General features: G+C 32.4%; 2 protein-coding genes across 2 annotated transcripts; one reads left to right on the top strand and one right to left on the bottom strand.

Moving 5' to 3' along the window:
- Positions 1-608: 608 nt before the first annotated feature.
- LOC138314522 (cation-dependent mannose-6-phosphate receptor-like) lies at positions 609-11,434 on the bottom strand. Its single transcript, XM_069254900.1, has 7 exons — positions 11,244-11,434; positions 10,271-10,364; positions 9,213-9,334; positions 8,630-8,708; positions 8,125-8,195; positions 7,344-7,470; positions 609-6,859 (listed from the first exon to the last, which is right to left on the bottom strand). The coding sequence occupies exons 1-7, from the start codon at positions 11,432-11,434 to the stop codon at positions 6,800-6,802; spliced, it is 744 nt and encodes a 247-aa protein (XP_069111001.1). The 3' UTR covers positions 609-6,799.
- A 2,880-nt stretch (positions 11,435-14,314) lies between these two features.
- On the top strand, positions 14,315-16,861 carry LOC138316447 (sodium-dependent glucose transporter 1A-like). Its single transcript, XM_069258141.1, has 3 exons — positions 14,315-14,561; positions 14,926-15,247; positions 15,513-16,861. The coding sequence occupies exons 1-3, from the start codon at positions 14,331-14,333 to the stop codon at positions 16,550-16,552; spliced, it is 1,593 nt and encodes a 530-aa protein (XP_069114242.1). The 5' UTR covers positions 14,315-14,330; the 3' UTR covers positions 16,553-16,861.
- Positions 16,862-17,311: the final 450 nt, after the last annotated feature.

Raw genomic sequence — 17,311 nt, 5'->3', positions numbered from 1 at the left:
GTACTTTCGACCCATTGGAATTAATTCTTAGAATCCATTATTTACCTCCGTAAAATAACTGTTTATACTAAATATCAAAACAATTACAATCCAACATAATTGATGAAATCAATGTCAGTTGTTACGGATAACAGGATTTCAACACTTGTACGAAAAGTTGAACTTGGCTATTGCCAACGGTAACGAAGGCGCTGACACCGACACCATGGTGATTTTAAAAGCCTAATTCTCTTAAGGCGAGCTAAATAGAGTAAAATCACCTCATAAGTTTCTATATCTAGACTAATGATTTTTTGGTTATCAGTGGTGTTCTATCTTCGCAAATACATTGATGTTCCATCTCCGCAAATACATTGATGTTCCATCTCCGCAAATACACCGATGTTCCATATCCGCAAATACACTGATGTTCCATATCCTCAAATACATTGATATTCCATCTCTGCAAATACATCGATACCCCATCTCCGCAAAAACATCGATGTTCCATCTCCGCAAAAATATTTTTGTTCAATCTCCGCAAAAACATTGATGCTTAATCTCCGCAAATGCATTGATGTTCTGTCTCCGCAAATTACAAACCGAAAATATATAAGCAAAAATCCACACTCGATACAAAAATATTTATTTTCATTTTACAAAATCACAAGTTTTATATATACTGTTTATTTACATCGAACGCATAAACAATGATTGCAAATAGTTCCACACAACCATAATCACAGTTAATATTGTTATTGATGTGGTAAACAATCACCTAATAAAGCTCGCTTCCTAAAACCCAGAATGATACTAATAATTATCTGGTTTTTTTTATTAGACCTTAAATCATTATAGTTTAAGATCTACATAACATGTAGTCAATGCTAAGGTAACTATAGCAACTATGCACTGGTATGTATAATGATAAATAGCATTCATGTACTATGTAAAATGATTATAAAGAAACTGCAAGTTATAACATATTGCAGAAATACTATTGGATACCATATTGCAGGAATAGGGCTGATTACGTAGTCTAACATGTATAATAAACCTGAAATACCATACTGTTATTTAAAAAGTTTATTAGATCTCTTATTATTGTTCGCGTAATTACATGTATCATTGTCATACACTTATGTGACTTTATGTTGAAAAATTCTCATTTCTGGGGATGGTGTATCACTAGGATATGGCCTTACACATTTTATATAAATTGAAGGAGGCTAAATCTCTTTCTCACTATATATGTGCTGTTTAATATTACAACTGCACCACCGGATACAAGTTTTAAAATACAGTAAATACAATATTTCCACGCCTAACGACTATTGGCATACTGCTTTACTATCGAGATTAACAGTTAAAAGTTCTAGTGGGTTAGGTAATGCAACCGTTGCGAGGTGATATATTTTTGAGAAATCTTATTGCTAGAAATTCACCAGAATTTAAACGCACCAAAAATAAGTTTCTTTGTAGTATTTTGCACACATAGACAAAAAGATTTTGATAATAAACTACAGAAATATATAAGAGGATATAAAAAAGAAATCAACACCAAATCAATATAAATTCAGCTGTATGTCACTGAATATTACACCAGCCATTCCGGAAACCAAACAAGATCAATAATGCGCAATAATAAAACATTCTTAAACTGTTAGGAAGATTTAACGCATAACTCAACGCTAGGAATTTGGTTTCAAATGCGGAAATATTTACACATGAATAATATCACAGGAAAAAAAATTAATTTCAGATAAAACAGAAGTTTAAAGCTGCATTATGAATGCAAACACAAAGAAAATGAAACTAAAACGTGACTATCGCATTATTATGGAATTACAGCTTTTGTATTTAAACCTGAGAATGACATTACATTAATTCAAAGACGTAATAAGCAAAGTTTTAGACAGCTTTCTTTAATCCCTGATGCAAGGTAAGAGGGTGTATAAGATATAAATCATAGCCGCAGATAATAGATTGTGTCACTACTTGAGTAAATCTCGACCATACTGGTTTGAACAATGCATGGTACATGTATGTATTTGCACTCTTTTTCATTAATATATTTACGTGAGCCATGAATAAAAGCACCAAACGTTTAATCACTATATTTCTCTTATACATTGTATCATATGTTCTCATATTTCTCTTCAATTTATATTTTTGTCTTTAATATGTTTACGTGGGCCATGAATAAAAACACCAAACGTTTAACCATCATATTTCTCTTCTATCTTATGTTCTCATATTTCTCTTCTATTTTCAATATGTTAATGAAGTATGCCATAGATAAAAGCCAAAAACGAACAAAGTTTCCCATTATTCATGTTACACGTTCAAAATGTTATATCGTATGACGTACATGACTAAAAAAGATATTTATGCATGCAATCAAACGTTTTGTTGTATGAATAATATAAAGGAATAACTTTTAGGACATTGACACGTCAAGAGGCCATCATACTGGTAATGAAAAACGCCCATAGTTGGTAAGACATGGTGACTTTGGATATCTAATGCCCATTTCTCAACAAATCAAATCATTTCAGTGTAAGTATTACCAAAATCACAGAAAATAAGCACCAAAACCAGAAAAGATTGTCCAATTCATCAATTAGGCATTAGAAAATAAGAATCAATCTTGATACCGGTGTTCTTAGGTTGCTCAAATGTCAGGGATAATGTCGTTTTGACCGCATTTTGCATGACCACATTTTTCAAAAACGTGTCTTTTTAACACAGTCGTTGCTAAGATTACATACATGATTTACTAAATCATTTAGACTTACAAATATCTTAAAAACTATATGTAAAGTTTGACTTCTCATAACTCTTTTAGATTGGCTTTTGCATTATACTTGCATGTATATACATGCATTTATAAGATGTTTCATTGTGAAATAAATATGAAATGTGAGACTCGAATAAAATATATGTATCTTGACATCAAACAAGAGCAGTTGGAGAACAGCAAAGCTCGCCTATTCAGAAGAAGTTGATGTTCAAGTATTTACTATCTAAACATGGAAATATGACAAATTAACAGACTCAAAAACTTCCTAAAGGGCCCCAAATTGGTTGTATTATCACGTTTAGCATCCATACACATTAGGAAAATAAAATCATAAACATTTATGATGACTTACGCTTAAACAATTGACAAAATAGAAACTTGCTCAAAAACTTTAACATGGAAATATGACAAATTAACAGACTCAAAACCCCCCTAAAGGGCCACAAATTGGTTGTATTATCACGTTCAGCATCCATACACATTAGGAAAATAAAATCATAAACATTTATGATGACTTAAGCTTAAACAAGACAAAATGGAAACTTGCTCAAAAAATTTAACCTGGAAATATGACAAATTAACAGACTAAAAAAAAAATTGACGAAACAGAAACTTGCTCAAAAACTTTAACGTGAAATGGGACGCCAACGCTGACGCCGACGCCGGGGTGACAACATTAGCTCCCCCTATTCTTAGAATAGGAGAGCTAAAAAGGTTCTGGTTAAGCTAAGAACTTACACAGATGTAAATTGCATGAGAGAATCCATCAAAACGAGTTGGGAACTATATAAATGAAATTCAAATAGGTTTATTTCTGCAATTAAAATTATGAATTAAAACACACAAGTACTGCTAAAGAAAGAAGGATACATACATATATACTACTGGTAAACAATGTGCGTATCATGATATGTTCAATTAAAATCAGCATGAATATATCTATACATTAAAATATCTTACAATATAAATGTCTGATTGACAACTGGAACAATTCTTTAATTCAGTGATATTGAAGTAGGGAGATAGATAATTATTTGATGTTTTAAGCCTTTAGAGAAAATCAAATCAAACATACTGTTGGAAGATCTGAGAGCATGAAAATTGAAAATGAATATTACATATTAATTATATACACTATATAATGATAACATTAAAATGTTGCAAGCAAAGTATTACACAGTTATGATACATTTATTTTAAATAACAGGTTTCAAATAAGCATTATGCTTTCTATGTGGAATGTTTCACGAAGAAAAAGGTAGCATTAAACCAAACCAATGTCTGAGTGATTTAAGATTTTTTATTAAAGATCAGATTTCCTGAGTTAACCTAGACAAATGTAGTACTGTGTAGTTGGTTACTCGATAAAGATAACAGAATCTCAGTAATACAGAATTTTAAAAAAATCCAATATTAATAAAAAGAGTGTAAACTGTGGAAACAACTGTTTCATAAACAGAGAAGTTTCAAATATATATACATATAAAGTTAAAAGTGAAGTAAGTTACCGATGCATACCATAAATATATAACCTAGATTATCCCAGTCAGATCAATGTTAAATAAATACATCCCACAATATATGTACATAAAAGGGCAATAACAGAACTGATTTTAGAATGTTAAGCAAATATCAAAAATATCAGAGAGGAAAAAAGAAGAATAAAAGTCATTTTTTATAAATATCTTCTTGCTAGAAATCTTGATATAACTGTTTATGTGTATATAAGTACATTTAAGCTATACACATTGTAGCTTTCTTGGATTATTTTCAAAAAAAATATAAACAAAAAAAAATGTCTAAGCACAAAAATGAAAATGGCAATCAACTACACAGTAAAAATATGGCAGATCTTTTAATTTGATTCAGACAAGTACATGTCATTAACAGAACAAATAAACAACTATCTGAATATTTAAACTATTGGTAACACATGAAAACCATAAATGACAATATATGTTCCACTTTTAGCTCATTCACTCCTAAGTTTCATAATGGACTGGTCTAGTCTTTGATTTGGAATAGCTTAAATGTGTGTTCAGGGGTGAATGAATTAAATGTCATAGGCTGCCATTTATCATCAATATAATATGACAACTTATCTAACAGAGGCACAGTGATATTAATGATCGATTTGGAAAGATATACTGATGGTTTTCACCAATTAAAAAAGATGGAAAGAACATGTAAAGTGCCCTTGGTGATAACACTCACTTGATTATAGTTGAAGTTTACTTGATCAGTATTCAATGGTTCAAATATGACCCTGAGTATTTTTACTGCTGAGAAGATGTCTTTGAATTTGTAAACCATCACATCTGATTCCTATAATCTTGGTGATACATAAACGTCAACTTGTGAATTGACTAAAATGAACAAACTCATTGATACTTTATCCCATCCTGGTATTATGATATCACGACCCCAGATTTCTTGTTGATTTAGAAAAGGTCGCTTTTTAAGATATTAAACAAATACATAGTAAGTGAAGTAGAATTGATGGTAATAGACTCTAATATAAATTATATGAAAATGTATACTATAACGCACTATTTACACATAAACTGTTCTTTCCGAAAATACTTAAATTTGCACTCTCTTGAAAATTTACCTGAGAAATTGTATTTCGGAAAAACAAAGTTGTTAATCTACAGTATCTATAAAATAACCAGTTATCTAGTTAGCTTTCGGTAAGGCAAACACATTTATCTTTTTCACACTAAACTAGATGTCAGGCACTACTTTGTTTAACCAAGGATTTATAAGTGAGAAGGATTTGTCACTGTCTCTTTACACTACTAAACACCACGCGAGACGCCTATGAACCGGGAATAAAAACCATTTTTCTCAACAAATACTTGCCTTATCGAGTCAAACGAAACACCAATGTAAAGTTTATTAATTTTTACAACGTTTATTACCTGCTTTAAGAATCGAAGATTTAGAAGACATGTCTTAAATTTTCGTTAAAAAAATACGACAGTTCATGAAATGACAGCCCCGCTTCAGAAAGTAAGACAGTAACCCTCGCACCCACAAGCTACATCAAAGGCTGCGCTGGCGGATATCAAAGGAAAATCAGTCGTCGCCCAACGTCACGGTCAGTGCACAAACACAAAAGCTCCTGGGTTGTTCTTCCCAAAAGTCCAGTGTGACTTAACCTTCTCATATACGTCCTTGGTTTAACAGATTAAGACTGAAGACTCGCAACACATCAGGAAATATTCCACATTTTCATCATCATTCAATAATACACACATAGTGACTGTACATATACTGCCTTACATTCATCTTTGTAAAGCATATATATTCTACTTGATTTGAAAATAATTCTTCTAAGTTAAGCTTTGATCATGAAATACTTTCAGTCACTTATTCGTCAACACATCAATGTAAAAATCAGAATAATTATCAGATCTATTCCCAATTTCATCTTCCATGCAGTAACTATTCATAGTTTTAACTTGCACAATATTGCATCATAATTACTGATTCTCCTTAGGTGGTGATAATTTGAACCACTCATTTCTTCAAATGAATACAACATACATTTTAAGGAAAATAGGACATCTTTATCAGCTGAAGGTAAATGCACCTTGCAATTCTAACATTGATATTTAAATTTCTTTCATTTCAACGTGCACTTAAATGGAAGAAATGCATTTGAGTATTCTTCAATACCTTCTTCTCTTAAAAGTTCCTAAGTAAATTAGTGCCAAAATTTATTTTGAAATGCTTTTTCACATTAATCATAACAATTTTTAACTTTACACCATTTTTCTCAGCAGAATAATTTCATTTTTAAAACTCATAGGTTAATTGCCATTGAAAAAAAATCTATTTATGACTTATTACAGCTGATCTTAATAAAATTTCACTGTTTCTATGGGGATCAAAAGTGATCAATATTTTTTTTTTCAAAACTTCATGATAGGTATATATCTATAGTAATAACAAATTTAATATATCACATGTTGATCTATAGAAATTCCATACAACCTGTAAGTTTCTGAAATATCAAATCTGAGAATATGTTGACTCCGTCTTACACCCTCGTGAAACAAACAATATTCCATCCTGTAAAAATTACAAAAATAGATTAGAATATGCAAAAAAAAAAACTTACAACAAGTAAATTTTCAGAAAGTTACAGAAAAAAATCCCAATATTCAACATAAATTTACCATTGCTAAAAAAGCTTTGTGTAAGACTTTGATAAAATTTCAGAAATAGAAATTATTAAAGGCAGCATTATACAACATTTCCCACAAGTAATACATCAACATGAAACTACTAAGAAATGGTTGGAAAATGCAAAAACGATAGGAAAACTTCTTTGACTTGTATGATATCAGAATGTTGAATATATATCTCTAACCAAGTCAGGTCATTCAATTTACACAATGTCAGGAAGTAACTATAATGATCCAGATATACACTAAATAAATATATCCAACCTACATCGTGCTAGAACAAATTGAAGTACACATGTACACTTATTCAGCTTTTTTTGTAAAAGCAAGGAGTATAATAAATATTCTTCTACAGAATTCCTTTTTACCTTGATCAAGAGAGGTAACTCTGCCCACATTTCTCGGTTTGGAATCATTTCTACACCTTGTGCTTTTCTGACGTATCGCATGAAGAGAATCCCTCCAATTATGTATACAAGGAGTAGCACAAAGAAACTGTAAAAATGTATTATTTAGAATAGAAGAGCAAAGTATTTAGAATATGAATCTTTTTTTAATAGGAATCAAAAGAAATAATCATTATTAATTTTTCCCCTCAATATTTCAAGAAATAATTAGATATTTCAAATACGGTTTCCATGAAATTTCATTTCCTACATGTACTACTCAAGTTACAATGCATGTGTTCTTAACAGGTCTGAGGAAAGAAATGTTTTACTTCTTATCATAAAGCAAGAGCAATAGATGAATTGTGATCATTAACTTATACATTTATGTAACTTGCTCCACACCCAACATTATGTCATATATATATAGAGACATTGGAAAACTATATATCAATTGTGATTTTGACATCTAGGGGGAAGGTAAAATGGAGGTGCATTTATTGGTAAAGATCGATGAATTTTATAGGGTGATTTTAGGGGGAAAAGTGCTAATAGGGGAAGGGGTCGACATATAGGGGAGAGGAACTCTTACGGGGAAGACTTCTCATAATGAAGTGATATACGCGTTCTTATAGGATGACCGAGTCGCACTTATATGAGAGTAATGGTGTTTGAAAGGGACTAAGGACTACTTATGGTGAATACGTTATGTCTTTAAATAGAAATGTATATTGATCATTTATATACTTATACATGTACTTACATGATAAGCATCACCGAGCCAGGGCTCAGGCCAGACGGCTTGCAGGCATACTTAGTTTTCAATTGAAATGACTGACGAAGAAAAAAACCAAACACTGTTTACTTCAAGCAACATTGAATAGAAAATAAAACTTAGCCAAATGGTCAAAATCAATTAAAATTATTTCTGAATACATTTATATGGATAGTCAAATGGTTCAAAATCAATAATTAATCATGAATATGTTTATACAATGTCTATAGACTGACCACCACTAGTTGTTAATAAGATTATCACCCCCTTACAAAAATGATCGAACCTAATGTGATGATTTTAATACTCTAGAGATTGGTGGTGAGTGAAATGTCTATAGTGTGAGTGACTGCACGCGGTAAAGCTTGAAACAATATCCATAATTTCAGATTAGCATGATGGTTAAAACGAAAGTAAACTGTAATTACAAATTGATATAGTTACTAATACCTACACTTATACTTTATTGTTTAAATATATAGGTAGTACTTACGTAGGTAGTTAGGTTGGGGTTTGAAATATGCACAAAGCTTGCCTCTTCATCAGAACAAACAACAGATACCTGGCCAACTCTGTAAATCAATCAATAATTACAGGACTAAATGGATTTATCAGAAAACACGTGATTTGAATCATGATTGGAAGGCCTGTTTTTGACAGATACTTTATGAATGCAAATAATAGTTTAACTATTTCTACTGTAATTTCATGACAATTTTATGACAATAAGAAGAGTTTTGAATGCCTTTTTGATAGATAAATAGAAGTATAATGTTATAACGTTGATGGACTTGGATGTTTATATTATGGTAATATAATCCATTGCAAATTTCAAATTCCAAAGTGAAGTACATGGAAATCATCTATTCAAATATTTTTACATGTGTTCTGACTAATGTCACTGAGTTCAAAGTTATAATTATATAAAGTAAAATTTATGACATATTTAAGATCAACAAAGATATTTGTCATTGAGATCAAAGTTATAACTAAAGTTAATGACATCTATAAGCTTTATTAGGTTTTCTGGAATAACAGAGTATATAATTATATCATGTTATGAGATATAAATTGACCTGGGGTTGGCTGAATACTGTATCTGTAGGGATCCATCGTCAGGATTGCCAGAGAATTTCACTGAAGACTGGGTTCCCACAACATATGTCTCAGGAGGGGTATTCTTTGTTTCTTGGCAAATCTGTAAACATCAAAATGAACAGCTTTTAATGCTACATCTATATGTACTTTATTTTGATTTATTCTTCATCTGCATCATATTCAACCAATTTACAACTCTGCGCACATGCAATGTACATGTATCCTGATCCTATGATATACTACACATAATTTGATCCAATATATAACATATACATAATGACAATGTATATATGAATGCCATGCATCTAGTGATATATATATGCAAAATGTCTTGGGCCAATTTTAGCTAAATAGAACTAATTGACCTGAATATGACTTGAAAATGAGGTCAATTTTAAAGCAAGAAAATCTAATGTCAATTAAAATTTAAAATGACCTAAAAATCAATTCCAATTCAATTTGTTACCTGAAAAAATCAGGTATAGTTCTTTATGGTAACCCTGAAAATTAATTCATTTTGCTGTTTTCAGGCAAAACTGAAATGAATTTTAAGCAAATATACATGTAGAGTTTGTCTGAATAATTTATTACTGTAGATACATATGTGTACCTGGTGAAAACTTTTCTGAAAGTGTATCTGTTTGATACACCTGGCACAGTGTATCTGTTTAATTTCTTTATACATTGTATACAAGAGGTAGAGCCAACATCGATATCGTTGTTGCTTTACTTGTGGATCAATGGGTCCTCCACTGTCCTCCTGAATACTCAAAGGTATGCAGGGGACTGAAAAGGAAGGGGAAACTACATTCAGGAAAACACAATCTCAACAGGCAGGAGGCGGGTGTATTTGAGATTTAAGCTAGTTAAATTTGATGGTATGGTGTCCTGATCATGATGAAGCCAAACACGGGTGAAACCGGTAGACCACTACCTTAATAAATCTCAAATACACGCACCTCCTGCCTGATGAGATTGTCTCTTCCTGAATATGTTTAATTTCTTAATTTCTTCCAAATTATAGGTATATACTTACAGCTACATCTGACCTAAGGTCACCACAGGGTGTCCCTGTATAAATACATGGACTGAATACATAGTTGTATATACCATCACTGGCTTTAAACAATCTGAAAGATGGAAAAAAATTATAGATTTAAGAGGCATATTCTGTATTTTGTTTTTGATCTTGGAGCTATCGTATTGTAGATGTGTTAAAGTTAAAAACACAAGTGATTCAATCAAATAATGATACTGGCATGAAAAAACTTAAAATTCATCTACCAATGATAACTTCTCTATAAGAGAAGAGTGAGTCCAATTTCAATAAGACATGAACTTTGACATCCTCTATACTCAGAGATTACTTTCACTGTCATTATATCTATCCCTGGACATACCTTACATGTACTTCGTTTGAAGATTACAATGGATCCAGAGTGATTGTACTAAATATTCAACGAGAGAAAAATATGTACCAGGACCAAAAGGATGTATTGAATACAATTTTGATTTTCGAAAAATGCTGATGTGGTTAGAATTATATGTGCCATAATTTTCATACCCATGTATCAAGAAGAGCTTTTAATATTTTATTTAATGTGCATTAAAGTAAAATGATCATGAGCACAAGTACATACAGTGTACGTGTATAACTTTAATATGTCAGGAAAATAAACTGCGCTGTGCTCTTCCAAGGTTTTGTCTTAATGCATATATTGGCTCGCTCGTACCGTTCTATCTAACATCACATGACACAAACATACTAATAATGTACAGTGGGCGAAAACTGGAACGTTCTGCATTTTTGTATACATACGTTAGGACTAAAAGCTGTGCGGAAAATGAAACAAGTTAAGATATGTCTATGAGATATGTCTATATTTCTATAGTATGAAACATGACCACGAAGCTTGTGAAAATCATCGTTATAGTACTCAGGTACTTTCAGTTTGTCAATATCTAACTTGTTATACAAATATTGATCAAGTTTGGCAGGTACAACGTACCTCGAATCCCCTGCGCGTTGAGACAATGGCGTTAGATCGACAGTATACGAAGATGTTTCACAAGTACATGGACCCTTCTTTACACAAGGCTGTGCATCTGATTGCACAGGCGATGATAGGCTTATCAATATCAATGTCCAAACTATGTTGATAACGTGAACACTTGAGTCCATGTTGACACCGGAAGTCATGTGCTTCTCATGATCAGCAATAAATAAAATGCTACATTTTGATTGGATGAAAATCAATTCTTGTGAAGGAGGGTAGCAGAGCATAAACGATTTTCTTTAGAAAAATAAGGCTCAGCTCCTAAAACTTTCATAAGAAATTTTGAAATCACAAAACTATCGTCGATTAGTTTCACCTAACAAACATACTTTAATGTGCGTACATTTTCATTTTTGTTCATACATGTATAAACGTGTATATGGTATTAATCGTTGCACAGTACACGCGTACGTACATGTACAATGTAGGTCCCTTATATACATGTACAGTGTACACAATTTAAGGCAACATTCAGCACATTTTCAAACTAAAACATTGTTGGTGATCTATAAACAAACAAATCGTATGGGCTGGACCTTTTTTGGACCCGAAATCAATCATTTACTAACTTTTAAGTACATTGTACATTGTCCAAAAAGTGTTAAGACATAAGTTGTTTTAACAAATATTTAGCGCATCCCTGATTTACAAATGTATGCCTAATTGTAATGGAAGTTTTCTAAATCTGCATAATTTTGTCTTCATGTATATGCATGTATGGTAACAAACATCCAAACTATGTATAAATAAATTAAGGGAATTGGAAACTTCTGTCATATTTTGCCTATTTTATTTTTTTAATTAAAATAGTTTTGTGTTCGCAACAAAATGGCGCAATATTGAAAAAAAAACCCACTTCATATTTACTGAAAATGTGAAGACACCTAAGATACATCGTAAGAAAAAAATATTAAGCTTGTTCTGCGTTCTGTGGTTTCAGGATGTACATATGTACAATATCCATTTCGTATGGATCTACATTGTAGTTTCTTATATAAATGGTCGATGCCGGGGTGCATGGCTACAGCTAGGTATTCAGAAATTTAGATAGTTTACTAAATATTTTATGTGTTTACATGTATAGGTTGTCACAGCAATGAATCATTTGCGTGAACAGGGAAAATAACTACGTTTTGAAGACAAAATAATCTATAGCGCAGATATGTTTATCCAAGTCCGATGAAGGAACTCATTGAAACTATAGATATATTTATATATAAAATATTGTTTCCAGAGTAATCAAAGGCGACTAAACTGTATAATGTATCGGCGTTTAACATAATGCACTGTACTACTTCTATACACAGTACATGTATATATAATCTCATGTGAAGAAATCCAACACTGCGCAGCTGTTACATGTATCTGTAAATGGAAGCCGTTTATGACTAAGGTATGAATTGTGTTGTAGTTTACAGTTAATGAGTTGTACTCTATGTTCTTAATAAAATGCGTTATTAATAAATCGTTATATGACTATAAAAATCAAAATGACTTCAAAATGGGACGAAATGATGTTATATTATCTGTAGGGCCTACAACTGGTCAATTGTAAGTCCGACAACCGTACATATGCTATAGCTATATACATGTATGTAGGTTTAAAACGTGATTATCCTGGATGTTGGGAACGACTCGAAGAGAAAACTCAGCATCAGAAGGCAACATTATATGGACATGTATACCTTTAGACAGATTTTGTATAAATATTAGCTCTGACCCTCTGGGGCAAAAGGGACGTGCCCAATAGGTTTAACAGTGACCTGGTGACGAATCCTGTTTTATCTGATAAAAGTTCTGACCCCTCTGAGACAGAATCTAGGAGAGGCAGGGTATAATAAAGTATATGAGAAAATAAACCCTTATACATGTACCTTGTTTGGCAACACAAACTATGTGAGCGATACAGGCCCTCTAGGTCTCTTCTTCAATAATCTAGTTTCCATTATAACGTTATCTGCGTCAAATATGACTAGACAAGAAAACTTAACAGATCATTTTTATTCTCTAGTGATATATATTGAAAACCAAAGTTTTGATGAATTTAGATGTGAAACCATTCAACAATGACAAACTTGTATGATGCTTAAAACATTGGCAACATCACATAATTTATGCCTTTTAATTGTTATCGTTTGACGCTTTGTGTATGCTTACATGTAAATGAAAACATATCCGAAGGAGTCATTTTGTAATGACTTATATCACTGTAAAATGTGAAATAAAATTGTAACCATAGATTGGCTTCTTTGTCTGACTGGATCTACTCATTCTAATGCACGGTAGACGTAAATTTCATGATATTTAGCTATAGCAGTACTGCCAAAATATATTTTGATTTCGTATTTGAAGTCGTAAAATTAAAACCTATGCATTGTACATTGTATTGTCATTCTCAAAATGCTAGTATCTTTGTGTGGCGAATAACATATTAAAAGCTTTCATTGTTTTGTGGGTACGAACATTAATACATTTCTCATTTGTTAGGTGTGACCTTTACTTTATTTACGGCCTATTTACTCAATCTTATCTGAGCGAATCTTTACGATATGTAAACTTTGACTCAATAATGAAAGATATGGGTGATTTTTAGATTATGCAACTGCAGAATGTACGTTAGTTAATGTGCGCTATTTCCAAAATAAATTGCAGATTTAGATAATCTGTGCCTTAATCTCATCTTTTATGGTATTGATATCGTCTTACATATATAATGTATCTGTTGGTCGAAGTTTTTGTTCTTGTTATAGACAAGTAGTGATAGCAATAGTAATGAGATATAGAACCTAATATCTTCTGTATTAATTGGTACAACTGTAGTATAAACATGTTTTTTTCCCGTTGATTTTCATGTTCCTTTCCTTTTCCTTACCCCAGGTTAAACAAAAACACTATTTGTTGTCATATATTAACATTTCCAATATTGTGATAAAATTTTGAAAAAAAAATGACCGAAAGTAATGGCTACAAAAATAAAGCTACAACACCATTGTACTACATTTTCCGTAATTATTTTCAGTTTTGTCTTGTAGCTGTCAAATGTCTTATATAGAAGGAGAGGATACTGAACATGGATCAAACATGGAGATGAAGCAAGAGAGTTTTCCACTACAAGGAGAAGACACAGGCAGCACTCATATTGACGACCAAACACTGCAATTGCCAAAACACGAACAACATCAGTCTTTTTTAAATGAACTTCGTAACAGCAGGTCAACTCAATTCAAGGTCATTCTCAGCACGAGCGTAGCGTGTGCCTTCGGAGTATTGGTAAGAAGCACTTTCATTTGGTAATGGAAGCATTGCCCTTGTTATTAAAAAAAAAGAAAAGAAAAAAAGAAGGAGAAAACAAATAAAATCAACAGTTAATGATTCTTAGCCTTTTTTGATATTTACATAATACATTATTTCTTGTTAATTTCATGTGCTGTGAAATATTCATTTATATTGCACAAGTTTCATTTCATTCTATGCGACGCGCAACAGTAAACACACTGCATGTATCTACACAACTAATCTAGTCATTATAACATTGTAATGATACAATTTGGTTCTCGAAGAAAATAATTGATCAGTCAGGTGGTTTTTATACAGAAGTGGTCGTTATTACAAGGTTTTTTTTTATATTCCTCAGGGGTGGTCCAAAGGCCAGATAGGTCCGGCTTTCCTTGATATCTTAGCTATTTCCAATACTGACCTTGAGGCCGGCTCTGCATTTATCACTGCCTATTTCGTTGGCCGTGTGGTAGGGTCCTTACTTTGTGGAGGCATTTACTCAAAAGTTAATAAGTACCTGCTCATAGGCCTCGCCATGACCGGAAATAGCGCCATGTTTGTTGTCATTCCATGGTGCTCAAGATACGAACTCATGATTACTGCGCATGTGCTGCATGGTTTAATGGGAGGAGTACTTGCAGTTGGTAATACTTTGTTGTTTTTTTCATACATTTCTTTTTAAATCGATAGCGTTTTTGGCTAATTGTATGGTAAATGACTCTCTATATACATAATCTGTCATTGGAATATATTTTTGAACATTGCTTTTTGAACACAATCATAATCTATAATTGAATTTTAAGATTTTTCTCCCGCTGTTTATCTGCGAACGAATTTCAATTCACAACTGCCCTGTTCGTTAGAAATATCCTATAGAGTTCATGTAAGAATGACATTTTCAATTTCGTTGGGCATTGTAATTCAACATTGTTTGTTTGTTTTCAGCCCTAATTTCCATGGCTGTGTCGATTTGGGGAGTGTCACCACGTGGTCGGTCTTATCTTAATATTTTCTACGCTGCTTTTGCCGTTTCCGGTTTGATTTCGCCAATGGTTACATCCCCATTTCTACTTAAGGTGCCATCTTATTCACACAATGGTTCTTCGCCAGACGAGCATTCTCTTGATTCTCCATATCCTTATGCTAATTGGAATGTATCGACGACGATTGTTAATATTTCTGGCAACGTGTCCACCCTGCAGTCTAGTATGACAGACTTCCTGTCTCCGAGGTCTAATGTGTATAAAGCGTATTCAATATCAGCCGGTGTCGCAATGCTTGCGTCAATCCCATTTATTGTCTTCTTTTTAAAATCACGCACATCAACCGCGCAAAACACCAAAGGTGCAGCGTTCCATTTTATTGGACATCTACCCCTCTCTATAAAGGTCCTTCAGTTGATAAATATCGGGATTTACGCCTCCTTCTTCAACGCCATAGATTTCACATTCAGCGGTTATTTGACAGTGTTCTGTGTCCAACATTTAGAATGGACAAAGACATCGGGATCCTTACTGACTTCAGTCGTATTTTGTGCCACATTAACTGGACGAATTCTTGGAATATTTCTAGTCCATCACCTGAACTCACTGACAATACTCTCACTCTCTACCTTAACGTGTTCCATAGGCTTTTTAGGGTTGGCATTAAGTGCACTGGCTTACAAAGATGCCGGGATTTGGGTATCTGTTTGTGTTCTTGGAATTCCATTAGGCATAGGGTGGCCCAGTATACTAAGTTGGTCAAACGAACACTTTGTTCATGCATGTGGTAAAATGACTGCGTTCTTTATGGTAACTGCTTTTATAGGGGCCCTGTTAAGTCCAATGCTTTTTGGATACATGATGGAGGAATATTCCCCGATTTGGTTCTGTTATCTAAACCTGGGAAAGTCTGTTATTAACATCATTAATGTTGTGTTGATGGTCGTGTATTCTAGATTTCTACGGAGTTTGTCTGAAACAGTTGTTGCAAACAATTGTTAGCATTACATGGTTGGTTACACTTAATATATGATTGCTATAATTACTGTCAATTGTGCTAATACCAAAATGTTATTGAAAAAATTGAGCTTCTAATTTTACTCAAAGTTTCACTGTCACTGTATCCTATATAGAAGGAAGTACTGATTGCGCAAGCACCAAAGGCGAAACAAATTATTTTATATTATTTTTTGTGTTAATCAGACATATTTATACATGATCAAACACCAATTAAACATATGTATGTAAACGATAAATAGATATTCAATGTTTATGTTAAAGATGCTCCACCGCTGACAAATGGTATTTTTTCACGATTTAGTATTTTTCTTCTGTAACAAAAGTTACTTACTTTACACTTTTACCACCATTGAAAAGTTTGAGCTTCTAATTTTACTTCAAGTTAAAAATAAGAAAAATAATTAATTGCATCCCGAAAAAAATCCGTGGCATTATATTCTATATGAAATGAAGTACTGATTGCGCATGCACCAAAGGCGAAATAAATTATTTCATATTATTTTTTGTGTTAATTAGGCATATGTATACACGATTAAACACAAATTATTGTTCGAATGATGAAAGATATTCAATGTTTATGTTAAAGATGCTCCACCGCTGACAAATGGTATTTTTTCACTATCAAAAACAGGAGCAGACGATTTAGTATTTTTCTTCTGTAACAAAAGTTACTTACTTTACACCATTACCACCATTGAAAAGTTTGAGCTTCTAATTTTACTTCAAGTTAAAAATATGAAA

This window comes from Argopecten irradians, chromosome 2 (genome assembly GCF_041381155.1).
Source record: "Argopecten irradians isolate NY chromosome 2, Ai_NY, whole genome shotgun sequence".
Lineage (NCBI taxonomy): Eukaryota > Metazoa > Mollusca > Bivalvia > Pectinida > Pectinidae > Argopecten > Argopecten irradians.
Note: the sequence above shows the minus strand (reverse complement) of the source record. Positions and strands in the feature narration are given on the sequence as shown.

What these genes read in the sequence shown, in the direction of transcription:
- LOC138316447 (XM_069258141.1), top strand. Translation starts at nt 14,331, where the DNA reads ATGTCTTATATAGAAGGAGAGGATACTGAACATGGATCAAACATGGAG. An exon ending in CGTGTGCCTTCGGAGTATTG is followed by an intron (nt 14,562 to 14,925) that starts GTAAGAAGCACT and finishes TATATTCCTCAG; the next exon opens with GGGTGGTCCAAAGGCCAGAT. An exon ending in TTTTTCATACATTTCTTTTT is followed by an intron (nt 15,248 to 15,512) that starts AAATCGATAGCG and finishes GTTTGTTTTCAG; the next exon opens with CCCTAATTTCCATGGCTGTG.
- LOC138314522 (XM_069254900.1), bottom strand. Translation starts at nt 11,434, where the DNA reads ATGACTTCCGGTGTCAACATGGACTCAAGTGTTCACGTTATCAACATA. An exon ending in ACCTTAGGTCAGATGTAGCT is followed by an intron (nt 9,335 to 10,270) that starts GTAAGTATATAC and finishes TGATGTTTACAG; the next exon opens with ATTTGCCAAGAAACAAAGAA. An exon ending in AGTTACCTCTCTTGATCAAG is followed by an intron (nt 6,860 to 7,343) that starts GTAAAAAGGAAT and finishes TAATTTTTACAG; the next exon opens with GATGGAATATTGTTTGTTTC.